Here is a 23,488-nt window from a genome sequence, read left to right on the forward strand (position 1 = left end):
TTAAGTAATAATTATTAGTGTCAAATGATTCAAAAATTTGAATTTTTTGTACCCCCCCCAAAAAAAAAAAAATATAACGAAAACAAAACTATTAATAAAATTATTATTATTTTTTTTCTAAGTTCGAATAAAAGTAATAATATAAATTTTTTGTTGTAGTTGTTGTTGTTGTTGTTTCTGTTGCTGTTGTCATAAGATTCACGTAATCATTTGCAAAGTAATCAAAATTTTTGCTTGTTAAGGATTAATCGTTTGTATAAAAAGTGAAAATTTCCTTCATGTCGACACTCCACAAGTGGATGCAAAGAGGTAAACATGTGGACCCCATTTGCACTATTCGTGATATTAGCGGCTGTCGCCTCAGCCGACTACGGTAAGTCTTATTTTAATTTTTTTATAAAATTAAAATAAAAAAAAATGTTTTTTTTTTTTTTTCAAATTTCAAAAAAAAAAAAAAAAAACAAAAAAAAAATATTATAATTTTAAAACGATATAATATTATACACGCAGGTTTCAAACCCGGAAAGGAATATCATTATGAGGTTACAAGTACAACTTTGACCTCCCTTCACCAAGTTGCTGATCGTTACGCTGGAGTTTCTATGCGTAACAAATTGACTCTTACACCCGTAAAAGAAGATGAATATTTAGGTACTTTCACACAATCAGAGGTTACTGAAGTTCACACCACTTTACCAGGAGGTGTTGACCACAGTGTACCTCTTGAAAATGCCAAGTACTCACCAATTAGTCTCCCACGTGAACCGTTCGTCGTTAAAACGAAGGATGGAATCGTGAGTTTTTTTTCTTTTTTTCAATAAAAAAAAAAAAAAAAATAGGAATAATACTTGTGAAGATAACTAATTGATTTATTTTAAAATATTTCACTTAGGTTGATGAATTGGTCGTCAGCAAAGATTTGCCTGTTTGGCATGTAAATGTCATCCGTTCCATTGTGAGTCAATTCCAAATTGACACTCAAGGAAGACGACTTATTCCCTCAAAACTTAACTCAGTTCCCCACGGAGACGAAACCACAGCTGTTTACAAGGTTATGGAAGACACCGTCGAAGGAGAATGTGAAACTTTGTACGATGTTACACCTTTGCCAAAATACGTTGTTTTAACCACTCCAAGCCTTGCCCCAACTTACCATGTTGGAGACAAAGAAGATTTGATCGACATTGTCAAAACAGCCAACTTCAGCAACTGTGAACAAAGACCAGGATACCACTTTGGACTTACTGGTTTGACTGACTGGAAACCAACCACCAACAAATTAGGAAACTTCTTGTCACGCTCCTCAGTTACCAGAGTCGTCCTTTCTGGAAACCTTAAAACTTACACTGTTCACTCCTCAGTAACCACTAGCAAAGTTATTGTCAGCCCTGAAGTTTACAACAACCAAAAGGGAGAAGTTATTTCCCGCGTAAATGTCACCCTTGTTTCTGTCGGAACTGGAACTTCCACCGGATCCGGACCCGCTAACCCTCAAACCTTGAAAAAGTTGGTTTACGACTTTAACGGTCCTTTTTCAACTGACGCTCAAGTTCGTGAAAAATGGGACCAAAGACAAGAACAAACTCTTGTTAAACCCACCGGATACACCGAAGGCGGTTTTACTGAACAAGTTAGAAACACAAGACACATTGACGAAAAAACTTTGGTTCTTTCCAACGAAGGATGGTACCAAACCAAACCAAAAATGAACCAAGCTCCAGAAACACCTTTCCTTCCATACTTTGTTGGATACATGGGTCACTCCATCCAACACTCCAAGGATATCAACGTCAACCAAGTCGTAAGAAAAATGGCCGAACAAATTGGACAAACCTTGCAAGATCAAACTCACTTAACCAAGGACAATACTCTTGAAAGATTCACCATTTTGACTGAAGTTGTTCGTACCATGAACGCCAAACAACTTGAACAATCCGTTCAAGAACTTTACACTCCAGCTGAAGAACACCCCAAAGAAGTCGCCGGAACACCCAGAAACGCATGGATGGTCTTCCGTGATGTTTTGGCTCAAGCCGGAACTGGCCCCGCTTTGACCACTATTGTTTCCTTGATCACCTCCAAAAAACTTAAAGGAGAAGAAGCTGCCCAAGTTGTATCCACTCTTGCCGATACTGCCAGATACCCAACCACTGAATACTTAAACACATTCTTTGTAAGTTATTTAAAGCTACTCCTTCATCTTTTACTAATTGTTAATTCTAATTATTAAATTATGTTGTTTAATTTCATAGGAATTGGTTAAACATCCCGAAGTAGTTTCTCAACCAATTTTGAGAACCACCAGTGTTTACACTTTCACCAAATTGGTCAGATACGCTTTGGTAAACCCCAAAACCGTTCACAACCGTTACCCAGTTCACACCTTTGGATACCTCACCCGCCTTGATGACACCACCGTCACCGACACTTACGTACCATACTTGGCCCAACAATTGGAACAAGCTGTCAAAGAAGGAGACTCTACCAAAGTACAAACTTACGTCGTTGGTTTAGGAAATGTTGCCCACCCCAAAATCCTTCAAGTATTCGAACCTTACTTGGAAGGCAAACAACCAATGAGTGACTTCCAACGTACTCTTGTAGTCACCTCTTTAGGAAAATTGGCTGAAGTTCACCCCAAAGTTGCCAGAACTGTATTGTACAAGGTTTACACCAACACCGGAGAAGTTCACCAAGTTCGTGTAGCTGCCGTTTACAATTTGATGAAGACTGTCCCACCAGTTAGCATGCTCCAACGTATGGCTCAATTCACTCACGAAGACCCCAGCACTCAAGTCCGTTCAGCTGTCAAATCCGCCATTGAATCTGCTGCCCTCTTGAAAACCAAGACCAACTTTCAATTGTAAGTGTAAATTTCACATCAAATGTAATCGATGATAACGTCTTTAAATTTAGTAATATTTTTCATAAATCTAATTAATGCTTATTAATTAAATTTTAAGGCGTAAAAATGCTCAAGCCGCCGTCAACATGTTAGTCCCTCAAGTTTACGGAGTACAATACTCTCGTTTGAACTTGACTGACTACTTGGTTCAAGGTCTTCACCTTGGTTACACTCAAACTTTGCAATACGTCGGAAGCAAAGACAGCCTTATCCCAAGCTCTGTATTCTACAAAGTTTTAGGAAACGTTAACACTTACAAAACCACTTTACTTAAGGTAAAGCAAACACGCATATTTACTTAAAAAATTTTTTAAATCTTAAACTTTTTAAATGCGTAACTTATTTTAATTTGTTTGTAATATTTACAGGTCAGCTCTATGGTATCCAGTGTACAAGCCGTAACTGAATTCCTTCAAAACAGCTTCACTTTGGAAGAACAAGAACCAACTCCTGAAGGTCATGGCGATGCTTACACCGTTGAAAAAATCACCAAATTGTTGAATGTCGAACAACTCGTTAAAGAACAAGTTGAAGGAAACTTTAACTACAGAGTAGGAAACCTTCACAGATTCTTCGTTTACGACAACCACACCATTGAAACTTTGACTCAAACCCTTAACAAATACACTCAAAAGACCGGCCAAGGTTTGGCTTACAACACCCAAAAATTTTTTACCAACTACGAAATCACTCTTGCCTTGCCAACTACTACTGGAGTCCCATTGGTATACACCTTGTCCACTCCCGTATACATTGGTATTAAAGGAAAAGTTCAAACTGACGTTCCAGAACTCCGTCAAACTCAAAAGGGATACCAAGTTCCAAAGACTCTTGGTGTCACCACTAACGTTGAAGTAACCGTTTCCACCAACACTCACGGACAAATCAGTTTCATTGTCCCATGCGAACACAAACGCTTCGTCTCTGGTTACAAAAAGGTAGTCCACGTTAACGTTCCACTTAAAGGTAGCGTTACCGTTGATTTACCAAAACGCAACGTAAAAGTCGAAGTTAAACCCGTTGAAAAACGTGGAGACTACAAATTGTTCCATTACAGCACTGTACCTTACACCGCTGTCCAAAACATTCTTGACTTGAAACCAGTTAGCGAATCACCTTCTTTCACTGTTTTGAACACCAAACCTCTTACCGTTAAAACTAACACCTTTGGCGTCAAAACTTTAGGAACTGTTTTCCGTACTGAAATCAAAACCGGAAAGAGAAACGTTGACTTTAAAAAATTGATCCACGAAGTTGTTCAACGTCACACCTTGGTCTCAGGAGTTGTATTCCCAACTGCTGAAGCCACCATTGACAACACCAACGTTGATGTATACTACGACTCTAAATTGTCAACCGTACAAAGCTTAGTTCTTTCAGCTACCTACCGTCAAGTAACACCAACTGAAATCAAACACGAAACCGACACCGGAAAAGTTTTTGTTCCTACCTCAGACGTACAAACTAGAATTAAACAATTTTACGAAAAAGTTACAACTGGAGTTAAAGGTGCAAGAGCTCAAGTATGTGACTTCGTATTGAACGTTAACGCACAAACCCCAGTAGAATTGGTTGGAACCTTTGCTTTGGCTAGAAGCCCAGTTGATGCTCCAGTCAATCTTATTGGTTACTTCTACAAAACCGCTGGAAACGACCACTACGAAATCTGCTACGATTCTACTTTCAAAAGTACTTACTCACCCATCTACGACTTGGAACACGCCATTCAAAGCGAATCTAAATCAGACTTGAACGTTCACGTCAAATTTGGAAACAAATGCGACACTGGAGCTAAAGTCGTACTCACTGGAAAACTTGAAAGAACTCCAGAACGTCAACAATACGTTCAAACTTTACCCCAAGTACAAACCTGCAAAACTGAAGTTCAACAAGGAAACAAATACACCGCTAACTGCAGAAACGCTACCTTACAAGCTGGCCTTTTCGACAAATACACTTTCAACATTAAATACGAAGGAGTACCAGAAGAATTGAAGAACTACACTTACAGAGTTGTCAACATTTACACTCACTTGGCATACCCATACCTTACCGAAGGTATGCCAACCCAAGCTGCTCAACAAAGCAAAGAAGTCGAATTCGATGTTAACTTCACTCCCGATTTGAAGAACGTTAACCTCTACCTTTCGACTCCAGTTGGAGTTTCTACATTCCACTCAGTCCCTGTTGGTGAATACACCAGAACCTTGCTTGTCAGTCACCCTGTTTTCAACTACGTTGAAAGATACCAATGGTCTGCTTTCCAACAACAATACAAAGGTGAGAATTTATTTGCATTAAACCAAAAAAATTACTCCCTAAAGTGATGAGTAATCTTTTCTACATGATAAAATTTTCACTTAAATTTTTACAGCCTACTGTACCATTGACAAGGCTCAAACCAAGACCTTCGACAACCAAACCTACAATACTCACTTAGGAAACGCTTGGCACGTAATGTCCGTATCCGTACCAAAAACAAACCGCGAAGGCAAACACGAATCAGTCCGCGATTTCTCAGTCTTGGTACGCGAAGTTGAAAACAACCAAAAAGAAGTTCAATTTACTTTCAACTACGCCAAGGGACCCGTCGTCAACGTTCTTCCCCAACCCCAAGGCAAAGCTCACGGAACTTTCACCGTTAACGGACAAACCGTTCAAGTAGACGAACAAGGATACTACGAATACAGAAACCCAGCCGGAAAATTGGTATTCCAAGTTTACGTTCTTCCAACCGGAGAACTTCAATTTGTCTCAACCAAATACGGATTCAACTTCTTGTACGACGCTCAAAGAGTTCAACTTGCTTTGAGTCAATCATACAGAAACCGCGTAGGAGGTCTTTGCGGAGTTTACAACGGTGAACACTACGGTTACGTAACCCCACAAGGATACATCCTCAACTCTCCCGAAGAATTTGTTGCCACTTGGGCCGTCACAACCGAAGGACACGTTGCCGAATTGAAGAAAAAAGCACAAGAACACTCAGTTTACAAGAAAACCGTTCTTTACACTAACGTCGTATCAACCCCAGACAGCAGATACCACGAATACGGAGACAGCCAAGAAGAATCCGGAGAAACGACCGATGGACACAACACAAAATGCACCACCAAACGTATCATGGTCATCGAAAGAGACGGCAAACACTGCTTTTCCGTTCACCCACAAACCGCTTGCAAACCAGGTTGCCAAGTTGAAAAAACCAAAACCATGAACGCCGAATTCATTTGTGTTAACAAAACTCAAACCTCATCTCACTGGGCTCAAATGGTTGCTCGTGGAGCTCAACCCAACTTTAAAAACAAAGCCAACGCACAAAAAATGCAATTTGAAGGCCCCGAAGTCTGTACCGACGCTTGAATTGTATAAAATGTTTTGTTTTTTTTTTTTTTCCCCTTTTAACAATATGATACTAAACAATATATATATATAAATAAATAAAGATAAAATATTTTAATATTAAAAAAAAAACTGTTTTTTTTTTCTCTTTTCTCTCCCCCCCCCCCCCCGCCTCCCCCCTTTCAAACGCTACTACAAAAACTTTCAACAAAACAAAAGAAACAAAAGAAAGGTAAAATCGATTTTTATTAATTAAAAAAAAATTTTAATAAACATATACTTTGGCAAATTTAAAAAACTAGAGTGCGCCACCAATAATATATATATATAAACGTATAACAAAAAAAAAAAAAATTTCATTGTCTCGATTTAAAATATTTAAAAATTATTATTATTATTATTATTATCGTGTGAGCTAATACCTAATTATAATAATTAATTATCTCAAGTCGCGATCAATAGTAAAATTCAAGTAATTTAAAATAAAAATAAAAATAAAAAATAGTTAAAAAATAATAATAATAATAATAATAATAATAATTACTTTATTCTTTCAACGATTGACTCGACCAAGAACTTCGATTCGGCCATTTTTGAGTTTTTAAACTTTTCGCTATAACACGTTTCTGATGATCCAGTTGCGGAAACAAAGCTGTTAATAATAATAATAATAAAAAGATAATTAATTAGTGAAACAATCACAACAGAAAAAAGGAAGATGATGATGATGATGATGATGATGATGAATACTCACGTCCGGACACTTCCATTGCTTTTTGTGCTGCATTCATTTCCGCTTGTTGTATGCTGTGTCCGGTCGCTTTTGCCAAACGTTTGTTTCTAAAATAAACGGCGACCGTGTAGACCCTCGTGTTTGTCGGTCCCTTGCATTCTACGACCCTGTACGACAAAAATAATAAAACGTGTTAGCCAAACAACAACAACAACAACAACAACAATTTAAAAATGAAAAAAATCCATTTCCGTTACTTGTAAATGGGTATATCCGGTTCGACGTTGTCCATGGTTCTCAACGTGAGACAACATTGTTGCAATTTCGATTTCGGATCGTTCCAATCTTGATTCATTATGAAAATTTGTAGTCTCGGAAAGAAACAAACGTCGCAAAATACTCGGCAAATATCTAATCCCTGCGACAAAATAAAATTTTCCCATTTTGCTTTTTCCGTCATTTTCCCCCCCATTTCTCGATGAAAATTTGAATTTAATAGGGTGAACTTACGTTGTCGACGTACAAAGCTCCCAAAAAAGCTTCCAAAAGATCCGCTCGATCTTTGACTTTCAATTCGACTTTTGGATTCGCATAAACCGCATACTGAGTCATACCCAAATCGTCGCAAACGACTGATTGTGTCTTGTTATTGACCAGAGAACTTCTCAAAAGCTACAAAAAAAAAAAAAAATTTTCTTTTACTTTTACTCAAAAAAGGAAAAACGAAAAAATGTTTTTTTTTTTTTTTTTTCAAATCTCACCGATAGATGACCCTCGTGATGCTCCGGAAAATATTTATACAAATATTCTGATGCTATTAATTGAAGTACGGAATCCCCTAAAAATTCCAATCTTTGATTCGAACCACTGTCGACAAAAAAAAAATTTTTTTCTTCTATATAGCTAACGAAACGTGAAATTAAAAGGGGGGAGGGGGGGAATGTTTAACTTACAGCGTCAAATTCGTGTATCCGACGCTACGATCCGTGAATGCTCTTGCAAGTAATCTTATGTGTTTGAATTCTATACCAGTCGCTTCTTCGAATTTTGTTAAATTCTATCGAAAAAGAAAAAAAAATTTAAATTTTAAGGGAAACGAGACGCCATTTCGACAGCCATGTTTTCTTTCCTTACTTGTAAAAGTGGGAAATGCGATATCCATTTTCTATCTCCCAAAGGCTCCTGCTCTTGGAGAGGATGTGGCGGATAATTAAACCAAACGTCTGAACAATCTTCGTCGTCGCCGTAGAGAGTCATTCCAAAAACTTTGTCTGCAGACTAACCCGTTAACATAAATAGTTACAATAGTTTTCAAATCAATAGATCGCGTCGGTTGAAAAAAGTCCAAAAAAAAAAAAAAAAAAAAAAAAAAAAGGTTAAAGGTTACCTCGATTCCACCGTCCAAGAACAAAGCCCCCATTAATGCTTCGAAACAATTCGCCATGGCGTGTTTCAATTCGAGATCGTGACATAAATCAGATCCGTGAGCGTACAACATGAATTCGTCTAAATTTAATTTCTGATTTCCAATTCATTAGAGAGAGAGAGAGAGAAACAGTTAACATTACAAAATTTTGATTCCCCTTTTTGAGCACTTTTTTCTTTATTTACCTTTGCGAGGACAGAAAGGTGTTGATTTTGTACCAAAGCAGCACGATAGGTAGCCAAACCACCTTCTTCTAAATCTCTGAATATGTGAAACAAATGAATGGACGTTATGAATTCGACGACAGCATCACCCAAAAATTCCAGTCTCTCGTTATGGTATATATTTGACTGTGTTTCGTTTTTCCTTCCGAATCTCGACATTATGCTGATAAGGGTATTGATACCTGATTATGAAACAAAAACAACACTTGAGTGCACGTGCAAGAGGAGAAATTAAAGGGCCAAAGGGGGTGGGAAACTCTCAAGTAGTAACCTCTTTTCCTAGTGTTCATGTAATGAATCCTTCTATCTCCATATTGAGGCTGTCGTATTCCGCAATTCGTTAAAGAATTTCGAGCGTGATCCGAATTCGTACCGAAATTTTCTCTGGAAAATTAAAAAATAATTTATGTTGACACCGTTTAAAAATAATTTTGAAAAAAAAAAAAAAAAACATTTTTTTATTTACCGGTAAGAGGGGTGAGTTAAAGCGAGTTGGAGCAAAAATTTATTTTTAAATTTATAATTGATTTTTTCTTCTAAAACGACGAGGGATCTATGAAATCTCAAATGGCATACGAGAACAGGTATGAGCATGGCATGTTGAACGACGTCACACATTAAACCGGTTTGGTAAAAACCTTTGCTGGACACCGTAACGGTAACATCTCGTTTCATTTTACTATGAGCTCTCATTGAATGAAGACTATTTTCTTTGGCTGCTAATTTTTGTTTGTCTTCTGCTGTGGGTTTGGGCATGTTAGCAAGCAAATGACGAAATTTCACATATTTTCTCCAAGCTCTTTGATATCTGAAAAAATCATATTTCCATAAATTTGAAATTCTACATTTTTGTTTCGTTTTTGATGATCTTACTCTGGATTTCCGGCGTAACTCAATTGCGGTGGCCTGATTCCGAAATGTACTATTTCCGGATAATAATAATTTTCCACTTCGGCGTTTTCCGATAAATCATTATCGCATTGCGAATCCACGTATCCGTCAGCAGACGATGCTGCCGTTGATAGAGGACTTTCGCATCTGTATTTGTCCTGCTGTTCGGAATCGTTTTCCCTTCTGCTCCGTTCCCGAGAACTGCTCCTGTAATGATTATCCCTACTCGAACAACTTTTAGCATTTTCTTTTTTCTTAACGCTTTCATCGGTGTCTCGATCCAATTGATCCACTCTCAGAGAACAAGGTTTCATACCTGGATTGGTTACCACCATTCCTTTTCATTTCAAAAAAAGGAAATTGATTAGTTAAAAAAAAAAACAAAGGTCTACTAAACGCGAAAAATTACCTTTGACTAAATCCGCAAAATCTTGCCATTCGCTACTCGTCATTTTGTGTAAGCTATCGAGGGTACCATCTTCGATGAGTTTTTTATTACTACTCAACAAGTACTTTAATACTTCGCACATGGGAAGGAGTTCTCTACCATTGTCGGGTAATTCTCTAACGAATCTCGGCATGAAATGAAACTGAGGACAATTTTCCGGATGTGAAGAATTTTTCAAATCGAAATCTACCAATTCTAAAATTTCTTTAAACACGTATTCATCTATAAAAATCAAAATATAAACTTTATTGTACAAAATCGTATAAAAAAAGCAAGTTTTTTAATTTTATTTTAATAAGAAAAATCTTACAAAACAAATCGAGTTCTAAAATTGAAAAATTTTCCGGTAACTTTTCCTCGACGTATAATATTATGTACTCAATGTTGAAGCGTATTACTTTGCACGTGGGCAATTTTTGAATGGGATAATGAGATATTAAAGAAAAACCTTCAAATATAAATTCGTGGTCATCGTAATTAATTATGGTCGGAGTTCTTGTCTGGAAATGAAAAGAAAAACAAAAAAAATTATGACGAGTAAGAAAATTTTCAAGTGATAAAGAAGAAACAAATGATTACGAGAAAATTCGTAGGAGGTGATATGGTTATCCTGTAACAATAAAGATTTCCAGCATTGTTTGATTTGACGTCGCAACAGATTTTTTGATTTTCTCCAGCATAAAATCCGTGTCTTATACCAGATCTTCTTGCTTTGGCACTACATCTGCAAAGTGGTCCATCGTTCATCTGAAAATATACAAAACAAAAATTATAACCGATTCGATTAAATAATAATTTCTTAAAAAATTTTATTTATTATGATTCACCTCTCCTGGATCGTTATACCACAGCTCCGAATGTAACCTGTAAGGATGTTTTTGCTTTCTTTGAAGTTCTTCCATCATATCGTTGACATCGTCAGATTCATCTGAATTTTCACTTTCAGAATCGTCACTCGAAGAACAAATTTGACCTAAAACAAAACAAAAAATTAAAATATTTTACTCTACTTACTTTGTATTATTAAATATCTGGCAAAAAAAAAAAATTACTTTTATGTTTGCATAATTTTTGTTTTGGTTTTATAGGTGCTGGACATTTTAGTGTTTGACCATCGCGTATACGTTTTCCTCTATCAACAAGTTCGTATTTAAATCTTTCACACAATTCGTCCAGTTTAGGTGTTGGCTTCATTCTTCTTAAATCGCTAAAAAATATTTATTATTTAAAAAAATGGCAAAAAAATACCCATGGGATTAATTTCAAGGGATATTTACTTGGGATCTCTTTCGTAATAACAATAAGCGGGTGCACTCCTTATCCAAACTTTGTTTTCTTCTTCCAGTATTTCTTCCGGATTCATTTGTGATATTTCCTGAAGACGTTTTTGCATTTCATCTTGATTTTCACAATAATTCATTCGCCATCTTTTAATTAGTTTTTGCCTATAACTATCTGATTTTAATACGAAACTATTATTGCTTTCTCTCTTATCGAAATACGTTTCTCTTCTTTTGTAAGTACGGTAAGATGGCGGTGATCTGGATTTATAATGTCGACGATTTCTGGATCGCGATCTACTATGGTAAAATTTATTTTTATAATTTGAATAACTGTCTTTGCTTAGACTTCTCGAACGACTTCTACTTCCGTGATGGCTCCTAGAATAAGATCTACTTCTACTCGAAGATTTACTTCTGTACCTGTTTCTTTTTTTACGTGACCTTGAACGTGATCTACTTCTAGAACTTATTCTCCTTTTACGATTTCTAGAGTAAGAACGACTTCTTGAACGAGATCTATTCCTACTGTGCCTTGATGAATATGATTTTTTATTGTAATACTCTTTCGAATTCTTATATTTGAACTCTTCATCTTCATATTTATTCCTTGAGCCATAATTTCTCATGTTATTTTTACTAGTCCTTTCTTGATATTCTTTTTTATGAGCGTTTCCATTATTGTTCGAAGGCAAATAATTTTCTGAATTAAAATTTGACTTTTCGTTATCACAATTTTGTTTATAATTCACAGAAGTATTACAAGTTGCTGGGGTTAAAAGTACTTGATAGTTAGGTACATTTGGAAAAGGAAAATTGGAAACATTATTACTAATGATTTCTCCATTAGAATTATAATGACAATTTGGCATCGAATTTGGTAAAATATTTCCATTTATATTTGGTATCGCTTGATAATTATCCCCGTTTCTTCCGACCATAGAATAATTTAAAAATACTGGCTGAGGCGGAATTAAACAAAGTTGATTTTGGTCTATCACATTGTAATTATTCAAAATGTTGGGATTATAAAATTTGTTTTTATTTTCTTCAGACGAGTGAAGTACAGGAGGAAAATTTCCACATTCTGGAAACATATATTGATTTTTATAGCCATTTGATGAAGCAAACTGATTACTGTAAGAATTTGATGGCGGCATACAATTTGTAGGAATATTATTAACCAAAACATTTGAATAATAATTACAGTTAGTACTTTCTTTTGGAAAATAATCGCATGATTGCTTTGAATTTATGTTAACATCAGATTTTCCATTAAATTTATTAAAACTGGAAGGATGATTAAGAGTTGAATATTGATTTGATTCATTTTTCTCGAATGATTTTTTCGATTGATTATCATTTAAATTTGACATGTTTGACATGTTTATTTTCTATAATTATTGACTTAATTTTACTATTTTCTTCTGTAAATTCATTACATTATAATAAGCTCCTGTTTTTCGCATAGATACTTGATTCAATTTTATGCTAAAATTGTGACGAACAAACAAATAAATATTTAAAGGTTATGGTCATTATTATTTTGGCTTGTTATCTCTTGTGAATTCATACCTGAAATGCAAAATTTTAATTTATTTATTGTGTCAAATTAATTTTTTAATAATTAACAATACATCAACTGATAAATTCATTTAAATTTTGTATTTAAATAAAAATAACTCATGTGTTTTTTTTTTTTTTTGATATGATTGGTGATTTTTAACTTACTTGCGAGCCAAAATCACATAAAACTACATTTAAAAAAATAGAAATTTTGTCGAAAGACACTAAAATACAATTTAATAATTAAAAATTTTTTTGATATTCAAAATTTAAGTTTAATGTTCAAGTACTTTTTTAAACAGTGATTTGTAGTACTGTAAATAATATAAATGCTCATATTTTCTTTCTCTATAATTATTAACTTATTGTAATTACGTTTAATTTTATTTTATAAAAATACATTATTTATTTAATTATTAATTTCACTAGAAATATACTTTATTAAAAAAAATATATATATATATATATAAGAATCCTGTTTACAAGTATTTACTCAATAGTTTCAATTTCGGTTTTAATCCTTCGCGGAAAAAGCTCTAGGCATTTTAGAGCAAAAAGAAAAGAAAATGGCGGAATTCAAATAACGAATTTTTCTTTTTGATGAATTTATTATTAAAGTTTTGAAATATTTTTTTTTTTGAAATTAATTTTAAGACAGAGAGAGAGAGAGAGAGGCAAAATTTTTATTTTATTTATTTAAAACGTATATTTATATTTTTTTTTAAATGACGTTACGAATGATAGAAAATTTAATGAACCGAAAAATATGCTGATGAATTAGTAACAAAAAAAAAAAAAAAGCGTTGCGGGAATTAAAACTTTGACCTAATCGGATGTAAATTCAACAGATTTATAAATAATTATTTATCTATTGATTTTTTTTTAAACAATAAAATTTAAAAACTAACAAACAATAAAATTTAAAACTAAGTAAGGTTAATATTTAAATCCATACGTACAACGTGCAATAATAAAAATGGATCCAAAATGTTGAATTTTTGTTCAACCCAAAAAAAGGAAAGAAAAAATTAAAAAAAAAGAAAAGAAAATCGTTAAAAATAACATAAAGTTTAAAAAAAAAACGTTTTTCGTTTCGGCTCATATAAAAAAAAATAATTATGACGTCATAAATAAAAATATAAAAAACTAACTATGCGGTGACATAATTAAATTTTTAGAAAGTAGAAAATAAAGTTTTTCTTTATTTACTTAAAAAAAAAAATTTTATTTGTTATTTTAAAGAAGAAGGAAGGAGGGAAGAAGGGGGGGGGCAAAAAAAATATAATCCAATTAAAAATTTTTACTTTTATTTAGTAACAAAATGTGGAAAATAATTTCACTTAAAACAAAATAAAATTAAATGTAATAGTTTCAAAAAATAATGTATTTTTCTTTTTTTTTTTTATTAAAAATGACAATATATATCTATCCTTTTTTCTCTTAAACTGAAGCCTTGTGTTTATTATATTTAACTTAAAAAATAAATAAATAAATAATTTATATTATAATTAAATGTCTTTTAAAATGTTGTAAAAAAAAAAAAAATTTTTAAGTTAGGAAGTTGCCATTCGTGCAATTTTAATTTTTTTTTTTTTTTCTTGTGGTTAAATAAATAAATTTAAATTTTTTAAAAATTTAATAATAGATAAATTTGAAAGTGATATCATAAGATTTTGCTTACTTAGCATATAAATTGCTATGCATTCATTTTTATACTATATAAGAAAAAGATAAGACCTTTTTCGCGTTATTCCACAGTGCGTTTTTAAGCGAATCATGTGGACTGCCGTTCTTTTTACTTTGCTCGTAGCAGGAGCTACGGCTGAGTATGGTAAGTTTTCATAACATTATATAACACCTCTTAATTGATTTGTCATAATTTGTTCTTCTTATAGATCTCTGGTAATCAAATTCCTTTTTTTTTTTTCCAGGATGGAAACCAAATTCAGAATACCGTTACGAAGTTACCACAAAAACTTTTGCTTCTTTGCATCAAATTTCCAATCAATACACTGGAGTGTTGTTAAACGCTCAATTGAAAGTTGTACCAAAAACTGATAGTCATTTGGTTGTTACATTAAATCAACCGAGATACTCTGAAGTTCACACAACTCTTCAACATGGTGTCGAAACTCAAATCCCAGAAGGTCAATTGCAATACAAACCTTTGACTTTCACCACTGAGCCATTTGAAGTGAAATTGAACAAGGGAGTCGTAAGTAATAAGTTTTGTCTTTGAAGATTTACAACGAAACCTTTTACAATTTTAATTCTATATATAAAAAATTTTTTCAAGTATAGGTAGAAGAATTGATTATTAGCAGAAGTGTTCCCGTTTGGGAAGTTAACGTCATTCGCTCCATTGTAAGTCAACTTCAAGTTGATACTCAAGGAGTTAAAGCCATTTCTTCTAAACTCAATTCTATTCCTACCGGAGATGAAAACACCGCCGTTTACAAAGTTATGGAAGACACGGTTGAAGGAGAATGTGAAGTTCTTTACGATATTACTCCTTTGCCTAAATACATTTTGCAAACCATGCCTCAACTTGCTCCTCAACCACAACTTGCTGGACAAGGTCAAATTATTGACGTCATGAAAAGCAGAAACTTTAGCAACTGCGAACACAGACCAGGATACCACTTTGGTCTCACCGGATTGACCGATTGGGAACCAACCGTTAATCAACTCGGTGATTTCTTGGCACGTTCCTCCGTGAGCCGTGTTATTATCTCTGGAAGTCTCAAAAGTTACACCATTCAATCTTCAGTAACAACCAACAAAGTTATTCTCAGCCCTGAAGTTTACAACAACCAAAAAGGCGAAATTGTTTCCCGTGTAAACCTTACCCTTACTTCAGTTCACTCTGCAACCGGAAACGTTCCTACCACTCAAAATCCTCAATCTTTGAAAAAACTCGTTTATGATTACAACTCTCCCTGGACCACCGACGCCGAAGCTCGTTCCAAATGGGACAAAAGAATCATGACCAAATCTGGAAAAATGAGAGGAATCGATAACATTATCAGAAGTGGACGTTCCATTGTCACCAATACCGCTAGTGGATTGCACGGTCATCTCGGAACTGGATTTGATGGTACCGAAGAATGGCATCAAAAAACTCCTTTAATAACCGAAGCACCAGAATGCCCTTTTCTTCCCTACTTCGTGGGAATGGCTGGACAATCTGTAGCCACAAAACCTTCCATTAACATTCAACAAGTTGCTAAAAAACTCGCTGAAGAAATTGGAACCCAATTGCAAGATGGAACTCAAGTTCCCAAAGAAAACACCCTCGCTCGTTTCTCCATCTTAACCAGAGTTATTCGTACCATGAATGCTCAACAATTAGAAAAAACCGCTCAAGAATTGTACGTTCCCGCAGAAGGAACAACCGGTGGTAAAACAACCGGAGGATGGGTGACTGACCCTCGCAGAAACGCCTGGATGGCTTTCCGTGATGCTGTCGTACAAGCTGGAACTGGCCCCGCTCTTTTAACCATTGTTAGTTTAATAACCACCCATAAAATTAAAGGAGAAGAAGCTGCTCAAGTCGTTGGATCTTTGGCCAACACTGCCAGATTCCCAACTACAGAATACTTGCAAACTTTCTTCGTGAGTAAAAATTTTATTTAACAACCTAAAAATCTATTTTGATTGTCATAAAAAAAAAAAATTATAACACGCGTTCTGGTTCTTTTTAGGACTTGGTCAAACATCCCGAAGTAACATCACAATACAACGTTTACAACTCTGCTCTTTTCGCATTTACAAACCTTGTACGTATGGCTCAAGTAAATGCCAGAACTGCTCACAACCGTTACCCAGTTCATGCTTTTGGTTATTTGACTCCTAAACACGAAACCATGGTCACCGAAACTTACATTCCTTACTTGGCCAAACAATTAGAACAAGCCGTTAGAGAAGGTCAAAGTACAAAAATTCAAACTTTTGTCAGAGCTCTCGGAAACATTGGTCACCCCAAAATTGTAGAAATTTTCGAACCATACCTTAATGGAAAAACACCAGTTACCGACTTCCAACGTACATTGATGGTTGTCTCATTGAATAAATTAGCTGTCGTTCACCCCGAATTAGCTAGATCCGTTTTGTACAAGACTTATGCCAACACCGGTGAAGTTTACCAAGTTCGTGTTGCTGCCGTTTACAACTTGATGAAGACCGTTCCACCAGCATCTATGCTTCAACGTATGGCTCAATTCACTCACGAAGATCCAAGTAACCAAGTTCGTTCAGCTGTCAAATCAGCCATTGCATCAGCAGCCGTTTTGAGCGAAGAAAGCGACAGCGAACTGTGAGTATTTAAAGCGGACGAAAATTTTTTTTGAATATTTACAAAAAAAATACTTTTTCTTTTTTTTTTTCTAGCCGTAAGAATGCTGAAGCCGCCGTAAACCTTTTGACACCACAAACATTCGGTGTACAATACTCTCACCATAACTTGACCGACTACATTGTTAAAGGATTGAACCTTGTTTACTTACAAACCGTAAGCAACATCGGAAGTGAAGACAGTTTAATTCCTCAAACTATCTTTTTCCACTTAAACCGTAACTTGAACGGATTTAAACAACAACGTGTCAGTGTAAGTAAAAAACAAAATTTCCATAAAAAATTTTTCCTATGAGTTTTCCCATAGTTTACGAAATGATTTCTTTTTAGGCTGGAGGTATGGTATCAAGCTTTAAAGATTTAGGAGATCTTTTGGAAGAAAAAATCAAAAACGTACACTACTTGGAATCTAACAGAAATGTTCAAGGTCCAACCGAAAAAGGATTCACCGTTGAAACCATAACCAACTTGCTTAACATGGAAGGAGGTTTAACTAAACAATTAGAAGGAAACTTGTTGATTGGAATGACTGGATTTTCAAGATTTTTCACATTCGATAATCAAACCATTCAAAAAGTACCAACTTATTTGAAAAAATTGACCGAAACGTTGAAAAACGGAAGAGCCATCAACTACCAAAAATTATACAACGAATACTCAGTAACCATTGGTTTACCAACCGCCACCGGTTTGCCATTAGTTTACACCTTGAACACACCAACTTTGTTAGGCGCTAAGGGAATGTTTTCAGCAAATGTCCCCACCACCAAGCAAACAAAAGATGGAGTTTTTGTTTTGCCCGACTATGTTAACACCACCACTCAAATGCACATCACTTACACCACTCGCACCCAAAGCAAAATTACTTTTATTACTCCATTCAACCAAAAACGTTACGTTGCCGGTTACGACAAGAACACCCAATTTGAAGTACCAATCAAAAAACAATTCAACTTGGACCTTAAAAACCATCACGTTAAAGTTGAAGTTGCTCCAGTTAAAGAAAACACCGACACAAAATTGTTCCATTACAGTACTTGGCCCTACGTTGCCGTTGACAACATTGTTGAATTCAAACCATTGGCTGAAAGTTCTATCATTCACCGCGTACAAAGTCACCCACTTCAAAAATTCCAACATATGTTGGGAGACAAAGAAATCGGTGTTGTTTTCCGTTTGGAAGGACAATCAGACAAAAACTACGTTGACTTAAGCAAATTCTACCAAAAATTCCTTAAACACGGATTTGTTCCAACTCTTTTAGCTTCCACATCAACCGAAAATATCGAACACACAACTCTTGATTTGTATTACGATGGACAAAAATCAACTGCTAAAAAAGTTATCTTAACTGGTTCATACCAATATTCTCCAGTTGAAACTACCACCTCCACCACCACCGAAGGTTCAATTCGTACAACTGAAAACGGTGCCGTCACAGGTACAAAAACCGTTGACAGCCAAGTCAGAAAGAATGAATTATTGCAAAAAGTCAAACAAGGAATTAAAAGTAGTTCAGCTGTAGTTGTCGACATGGGAATTCAAGTTGAAGGACAAACCAAAACTGAATTCCTTGCCACAGTAGCTGTCTCTACCAGTCCCGTCGATGGTCAAACCAGAGTTTTGGGTTACGGTCGCAAGAACGTTAACAGTAAAAACTTTGAAGTTTGTTTGGACGTAGCTAGCGTCATTCCAAAAGTTTCCGTTGTCGACTTCACCAAGATCCTCGAAACAGACTTGAAAGGTGACATTTATGGAAAACTTTTGTTCGGAGAACAATGCCAAACAGGATCAAAAGTATCCGTCGTTGGAGAACTCAAACGTACCCAAGAAAGAAAAGAATACTTGGAAGGTCAACCAATTGTTAAACAAGCCAAAATAGAAAAATCATCCGGATACAATTTGCAACCATCTCAAACTCACGCTTCCAAGGAAGCCGGAATCTTCGATGACTACACTTTTGTCGTCAAATACGAAAACGTACCTGAAACCGTCAAAAACATTACTTACAAAACTTACAAAGCTCTTCAATACTTCGGATACCCATTCTTGACCGAAAATGTTGTTGGTCAAACCAATCTTCAAGAAGGTCAAGTTGAATTAGGAGTTAACTTTACACCTGACCTTAAGGCTCTCAACCTTTACATCTACTCTCCTCTTGGAGATTCTAGATTTAGTAACGTTCACTTAAATCCTTTGGTTACCAAGGGTTTGACCATTCATCCAATGTACACAACCATCGAAAGAATTGCTAACGTTGCTTTCAACGAAAAATACCAAGGTACATATTGAATGACGCCATTTTGAAAACGTTTTAGTTAATTTTTATTTATATATAAATTTTTCTTTTTTTTTTTTACTTACAGCCAGTTGTACCGTTGACCAAACTAACTTTAGAACATTTGACAACAAATCATACTCTGTCAATTTGGAAAAAGTATGGCACGTCATGTTGTTCTCAGATTTGAAAGGAACTTACGAAACTCCTGTCACCGATGACGTAACTCAAACCACCGACTACGTCATTGCTTTGGTCAAAAATAACGCAGACAAACAAAAAGTTCTTAAGATTGTTGTTAAAGGAATGGAATACACCGTTTTAGACGTCGTTCCAACTCCAACTGGAGAACTCCTCAAGGGAACCGTTAAAATCAACGGCCAAGAAATCCCTGTTTCTAGTCAACACGTTTACGAATACAAGGCTAGCGACAAGATAACCGTTCTTCAAGTTTACGGATTACCAACCGGAGAAGTTAAAATCGTATCTCCTGTTTACAAATTCGCCATTTTGTACTACGGAGAAACCGCACGCATCACCGTTAACCACGACTACATGAACCAAGTTAAAGGTCTCTGCGGAACCAACAACGGTGACAACTTTGACTTTATAACTCCTCAACAATACGTACTTCGCAACCCAGAAGAATTTGCTGCCACTTGGGCACTTTCAAGCGAAGGATACACCGGCGAATTGAAATCTCGCGCCATTAAACACTCAATGTTTAAAAAATCTGTTAACATGACTCCAGTCATCAGCGAACAAGACCTTACTCACATCGCTATGCACAGAGCTCAATACCCAACAACAACCGGTACAATCAAATCAGGTTCCACATCCTCCGAAGAAACTCACGAAGAAAACAGCGAAATATACATGCAATTAAAGAAAAACAGTTCAACCGGTTGTGTGACCGCTCGTGTCAACGTCATCGAAAAGGATGGAAAACACTGTTTCTCCGTTCATCCTCAACCAATGTGCACGACTCAATGTCACTCCGAAACCACAAAACCTAGAACAGGTGAATTTTTATGTGTTGAAAAATCCAGTACTACCAACCACTGGCAACAAATGATCGCACGCGGTGCCAACCCAGACTTCAGAAACAAAGGAAAAACCACATTCATGGAATACCCATCACCAATTAAATGTGTACAAAACTAATAAAATTTTACAAAAAAAAGAAGAAATTTGTCAAGTCTACGTGTCATCAACACCATCACCAATACTACCGCTACCACCACCACCACCGCAAAAACAAATTAATTAAAAACAACAATTTAAAGCAAAAACATTTCCGACCGCAATAAACAAACGCAAAAAAACCAAAAAAAAAAAAAAATTTATCAATAAAAAATTTCAATAAAAATGTAAATCGATACCTGATGACGTAAGCAAAATAAATAAAAAAAGTTTTTTTTACTAATTTAACTTTGTTTTTTTTTACATAAATAAATAAATAATAATAATAATTAATAATAATAAAATATTACACGATATGCGATATACATTAATTTTTTTTTGTTTGTCGTTGTTGTTGTTGCTGTTGTTGCTTCATGTGTGTGTGGTGCTTAAAATTATTTTTAGTCATTTTAAAAATGAGTAAATTTTAAAATTTGCCTTTTTTTTCCCCCCTTCTCCCCATTCCCCGACCTCCCCTTCTTTTTTTGTTATTTGGCATTTTATTATCGACAATAAAAATCGACTTTGAAAAATTCAAATAATAATAATAATAATAAAAATCTCACGCTTATTATTTTTCGATCGAAAAAAAATTAAAATCTTTTATTATTATTACTATTATTATTACTACGGCCCCCCCTTATTATTATTAATATTATTTTTATTATTATTATTTTCACACGATTATAATTTTTGAAAAAAAAATTAGTTTTATTTATCGTTATTTATTAACTGTTTAAAAAATTATTCGAGCAGGGAAATTTTTTGTTTTTTTTTTTTTTTTTTTTTTTTTTTAAATCACGTTGGTATCACTTGGTATTAATTTATCATTATTATTATTATTTTTATTTACAATTAAAAATATGTTTATCAAAGAAATTTAATTTAAAAAAGAAAAGAAATTTAAAAAAATTTTAAATTCAAACGGTCGGTTTATAAAATTTTTTACCAAACGGCGGCGGCGCTTTTCAAAAACATCATCATCATCATCATCGTCGTACTGGGGGGAAAACAAAAAAATTTTTTCGTGTTTGAATTCAGTGAAAATCGGGGGCTCGTATCGAGCTGTTCGTCTTTTAAAGGAGAGAAAAAAAAGGGAAAAATTTTATAAATTTTCTTTTTCTTTAATTTTCTTTTTTTTTTTTTTTTAATAAAAACATTCCCGGTTGTTTCGATATTATTATTATTTATTTATTTATTTATTAATAAATTTTTTTTATTAATTAATTAATTAAAAATTAAAATAAAAAAATAATAAAAAAACATGAAATATCATTTTAAAAAAATTTCGTTGTAAAAAAAAAACATGTAAAATTTATTTATTTATTTTGGGGTAAGTTTATTATTATTATTATTATTATTATTATTATTATTATTATTATTAATAAATTTTTTTTTTTTTAAACTTTAAAAGGGTTCTTGAAATTTTTTTTAAATGTACTTTCAAAACAATTATTATTATTATTTACGATTGATTCGAATTTTTTAAAAAACAAAACAATTAATTACGTTGAAGAAAATAATAAAAAAAAAATCGGATTTTTAAATGACGAATATTCTAGAATGTTTGCTTTCTTACAAACATAACTAAACGATTCTTATTTTTTTTAATTAATTTAAAATGTAAAAAAAAAAAATACTTTTTTTTATTTAATTAATAACGTTTTTACCCGTTACGTTCGTTACAACCGTTGCAAAATGAAAACACGAAATTATTATCATTATCACTATCATCATTATTATTATTATTATTTGTTTTGATAACAAGCAGAAGAAAGAGTTTTTTTTTTTTTCGACCGAACGGTTTCCTATATAAAAATTTTTCTTTTTCTTTTTCTTTTTCTTTTCTTCTCATAACGGTTACCGTAACGAGATAAATAATAATAATAATAATAAATTTAACGATTGAAAAAAAATGACGTAATATTAAAGGTATAATCGAAAAAGGAAAGAAAAGAAAAGGAAACCGGAAATCGTTAAAGTCGTTAAACGATTCGAGCGGAGAGAAATAAAACCGTAATAAGTTAATAAGATTGAACAACATTTTTAAAAAATAAAAATATTATTTCATAGAGTAAAAAAAAAAAATTACGATTGGCAAACCTGTACGGAAAAAAACCCGCGAATTTAAAAGTAAATATATCATATTTATGAGAAAAAAAAATTTTTTAATAAACTTTAAGTTTTTTAAATGTAAAAATAGAAATTAAGGCATTTTCGATGCCAATGTGTTTGTCGTCGGTTCCTCCTCCTCCCCCGCCTCCCCCTCTTCCCTTCTTATTGCGTCTTAATTTTTTTGTTGATTAAAAAACTTTCGTTTGTTTAATTTTTTTTTTTTTTTTAAAAGAACAAATAAAATCGAAGAAATCAGAATAAAAAAAAAAAAAATGGCGTAAACTTTTCATCGTGAAAAAGATGTAATGATTCTCCCTTCCCCCCTTCTCACTCCATCGCGTCTCTCTCTCTTTCTCACTCACACGCACTCCCGAAAAGAAAAAAAGCTTTCAATAATAATAATAATATTATTAATTAGGAGTATTACAACGACAATAATAATAATAATTATAAAAAATTTGTTACAAGACGATGAATCTTTCACTCTCTCTCTCTTTCTCTCTCTCTCTCTTTTTGTAAATCATAAACTACAATAATAAGTTTGGAAGATGATGAGGGGGGGGGGAAGGGAAAGGGCATAAAAAAAAAATTTTTCCGACGATGTTTCGTTAATTAAATTAAATTTTTCTTTTTTTTAATTTTACCTTTGATACTATTAATAATAATAATAATAATTTCTTTTTCTCTCTCTACGAATTAACTAAAACGTCTACATTTTTTCTTTACTCCCCCTCTCCTCCGCTAC

At 33.9% G+C, this 23,488-nt stretch overlaps 3 protein-coding genes across 3 annotated transcripts; 2 read left to right on the top strand and 1 right to left on the bottom strand.

The window, feature by feature from the left end:
- Positions 1-315: 315 nt before the first annotated feature.
- On the top strand, positions 316-6,268 carry Phum_PHUM524850 (Vitellogenin-1 precursor, putative; the record flags this gene model as incomplete). Its single annotated transcript, XM_002431351.1, has 7 exons — positions 316-373; positions 511-794; positions 893-2,173; positions 2,253-2,863; positions 2,964-3,180; positions 3,274-5,185; positions 5,280-6,268. 7 exons carry the CDS (start codon positions 316-318, stop codon positions 6,266-6,268), a joined length of 5,352 nt encoding a protein of 1,783 aa, XP_002431396.1.
- A 524-nt stretch (positions 6,269-6,792) lies between these two features.
- Phum_PHUM524860 (ribonuclease III, putative) lies at positions 6,793-12,634 on the bottom strand (the record flags this gene model as incomplete). Its single annotated transcript, XM_002431352.1, has 19 exons — positions 6,793-6,899; positions 7,002-7,147; positions 7,238-7,398; positions 7,491-7,652; positions 7,742-7,847; positions 7,934-8,037; positions 8,115-8,258; positions 8,368-8,499; positions 8,592-8,812; positions 8,902-9,014; positions 9,097-9,438; positions 9,504-9,579; positions 9,748-9,858; positions 9,931-10,191; positions 10,280-10,469; positions 10,549-10,716; positions 10,797-10,942; positions 11,022-11,176; positions 11,247-12,634. The coding sequence occupies 19 exons, from the start codon at positions 12,632-12,634 to the stop codon at positions 6,793-6,795; spliced, it is 4,233 nt and encodes a 1,410-aa protein (XP_002431397.1).
- Positions 12,635-14,591: 1,957 nt separating this feature from the next.
- Positions 14,592-20,610, top strand: Phum_PHUM524870 (uncharacterized protein; the record flags this gene model as incomplete). The annotated part of the gene is made up of 7 exons (XM_002431353.1): positions 14,592-14,646; positions 14,747-15,034; positions 15,121-16,430; positions 16,520-17,130; positions 17,205-17,421; positions 17,499-19,449; positions 19,535-20,610. The coding sequence occupies 7 exons, from the start codon at positions 14,592-14,594 to the stop codon at positions 20,608-20,610; spliced, it is 5,508 nt and encodes a 1,835-aa protein (XP_002431398.1).
- Positions 20,611-23,488: the final 2,878 nt, after the last annotated feature.

The sequence above is a fragment of the Pediculus humanus genome, genomic scaffold, assembly GCF_000006295.1.
Source record: "Pediculus humanus corporis 1103172108285 genomic scaffold, whole genome shotgun sequence".
NCBI classification, from domain to species: domain Eukaryota; kingdom Metazoa; phylum Arthropoda; class Insecta; order Psocodea; family Pediculidae; genus Pediculus; species Pediculus humanus.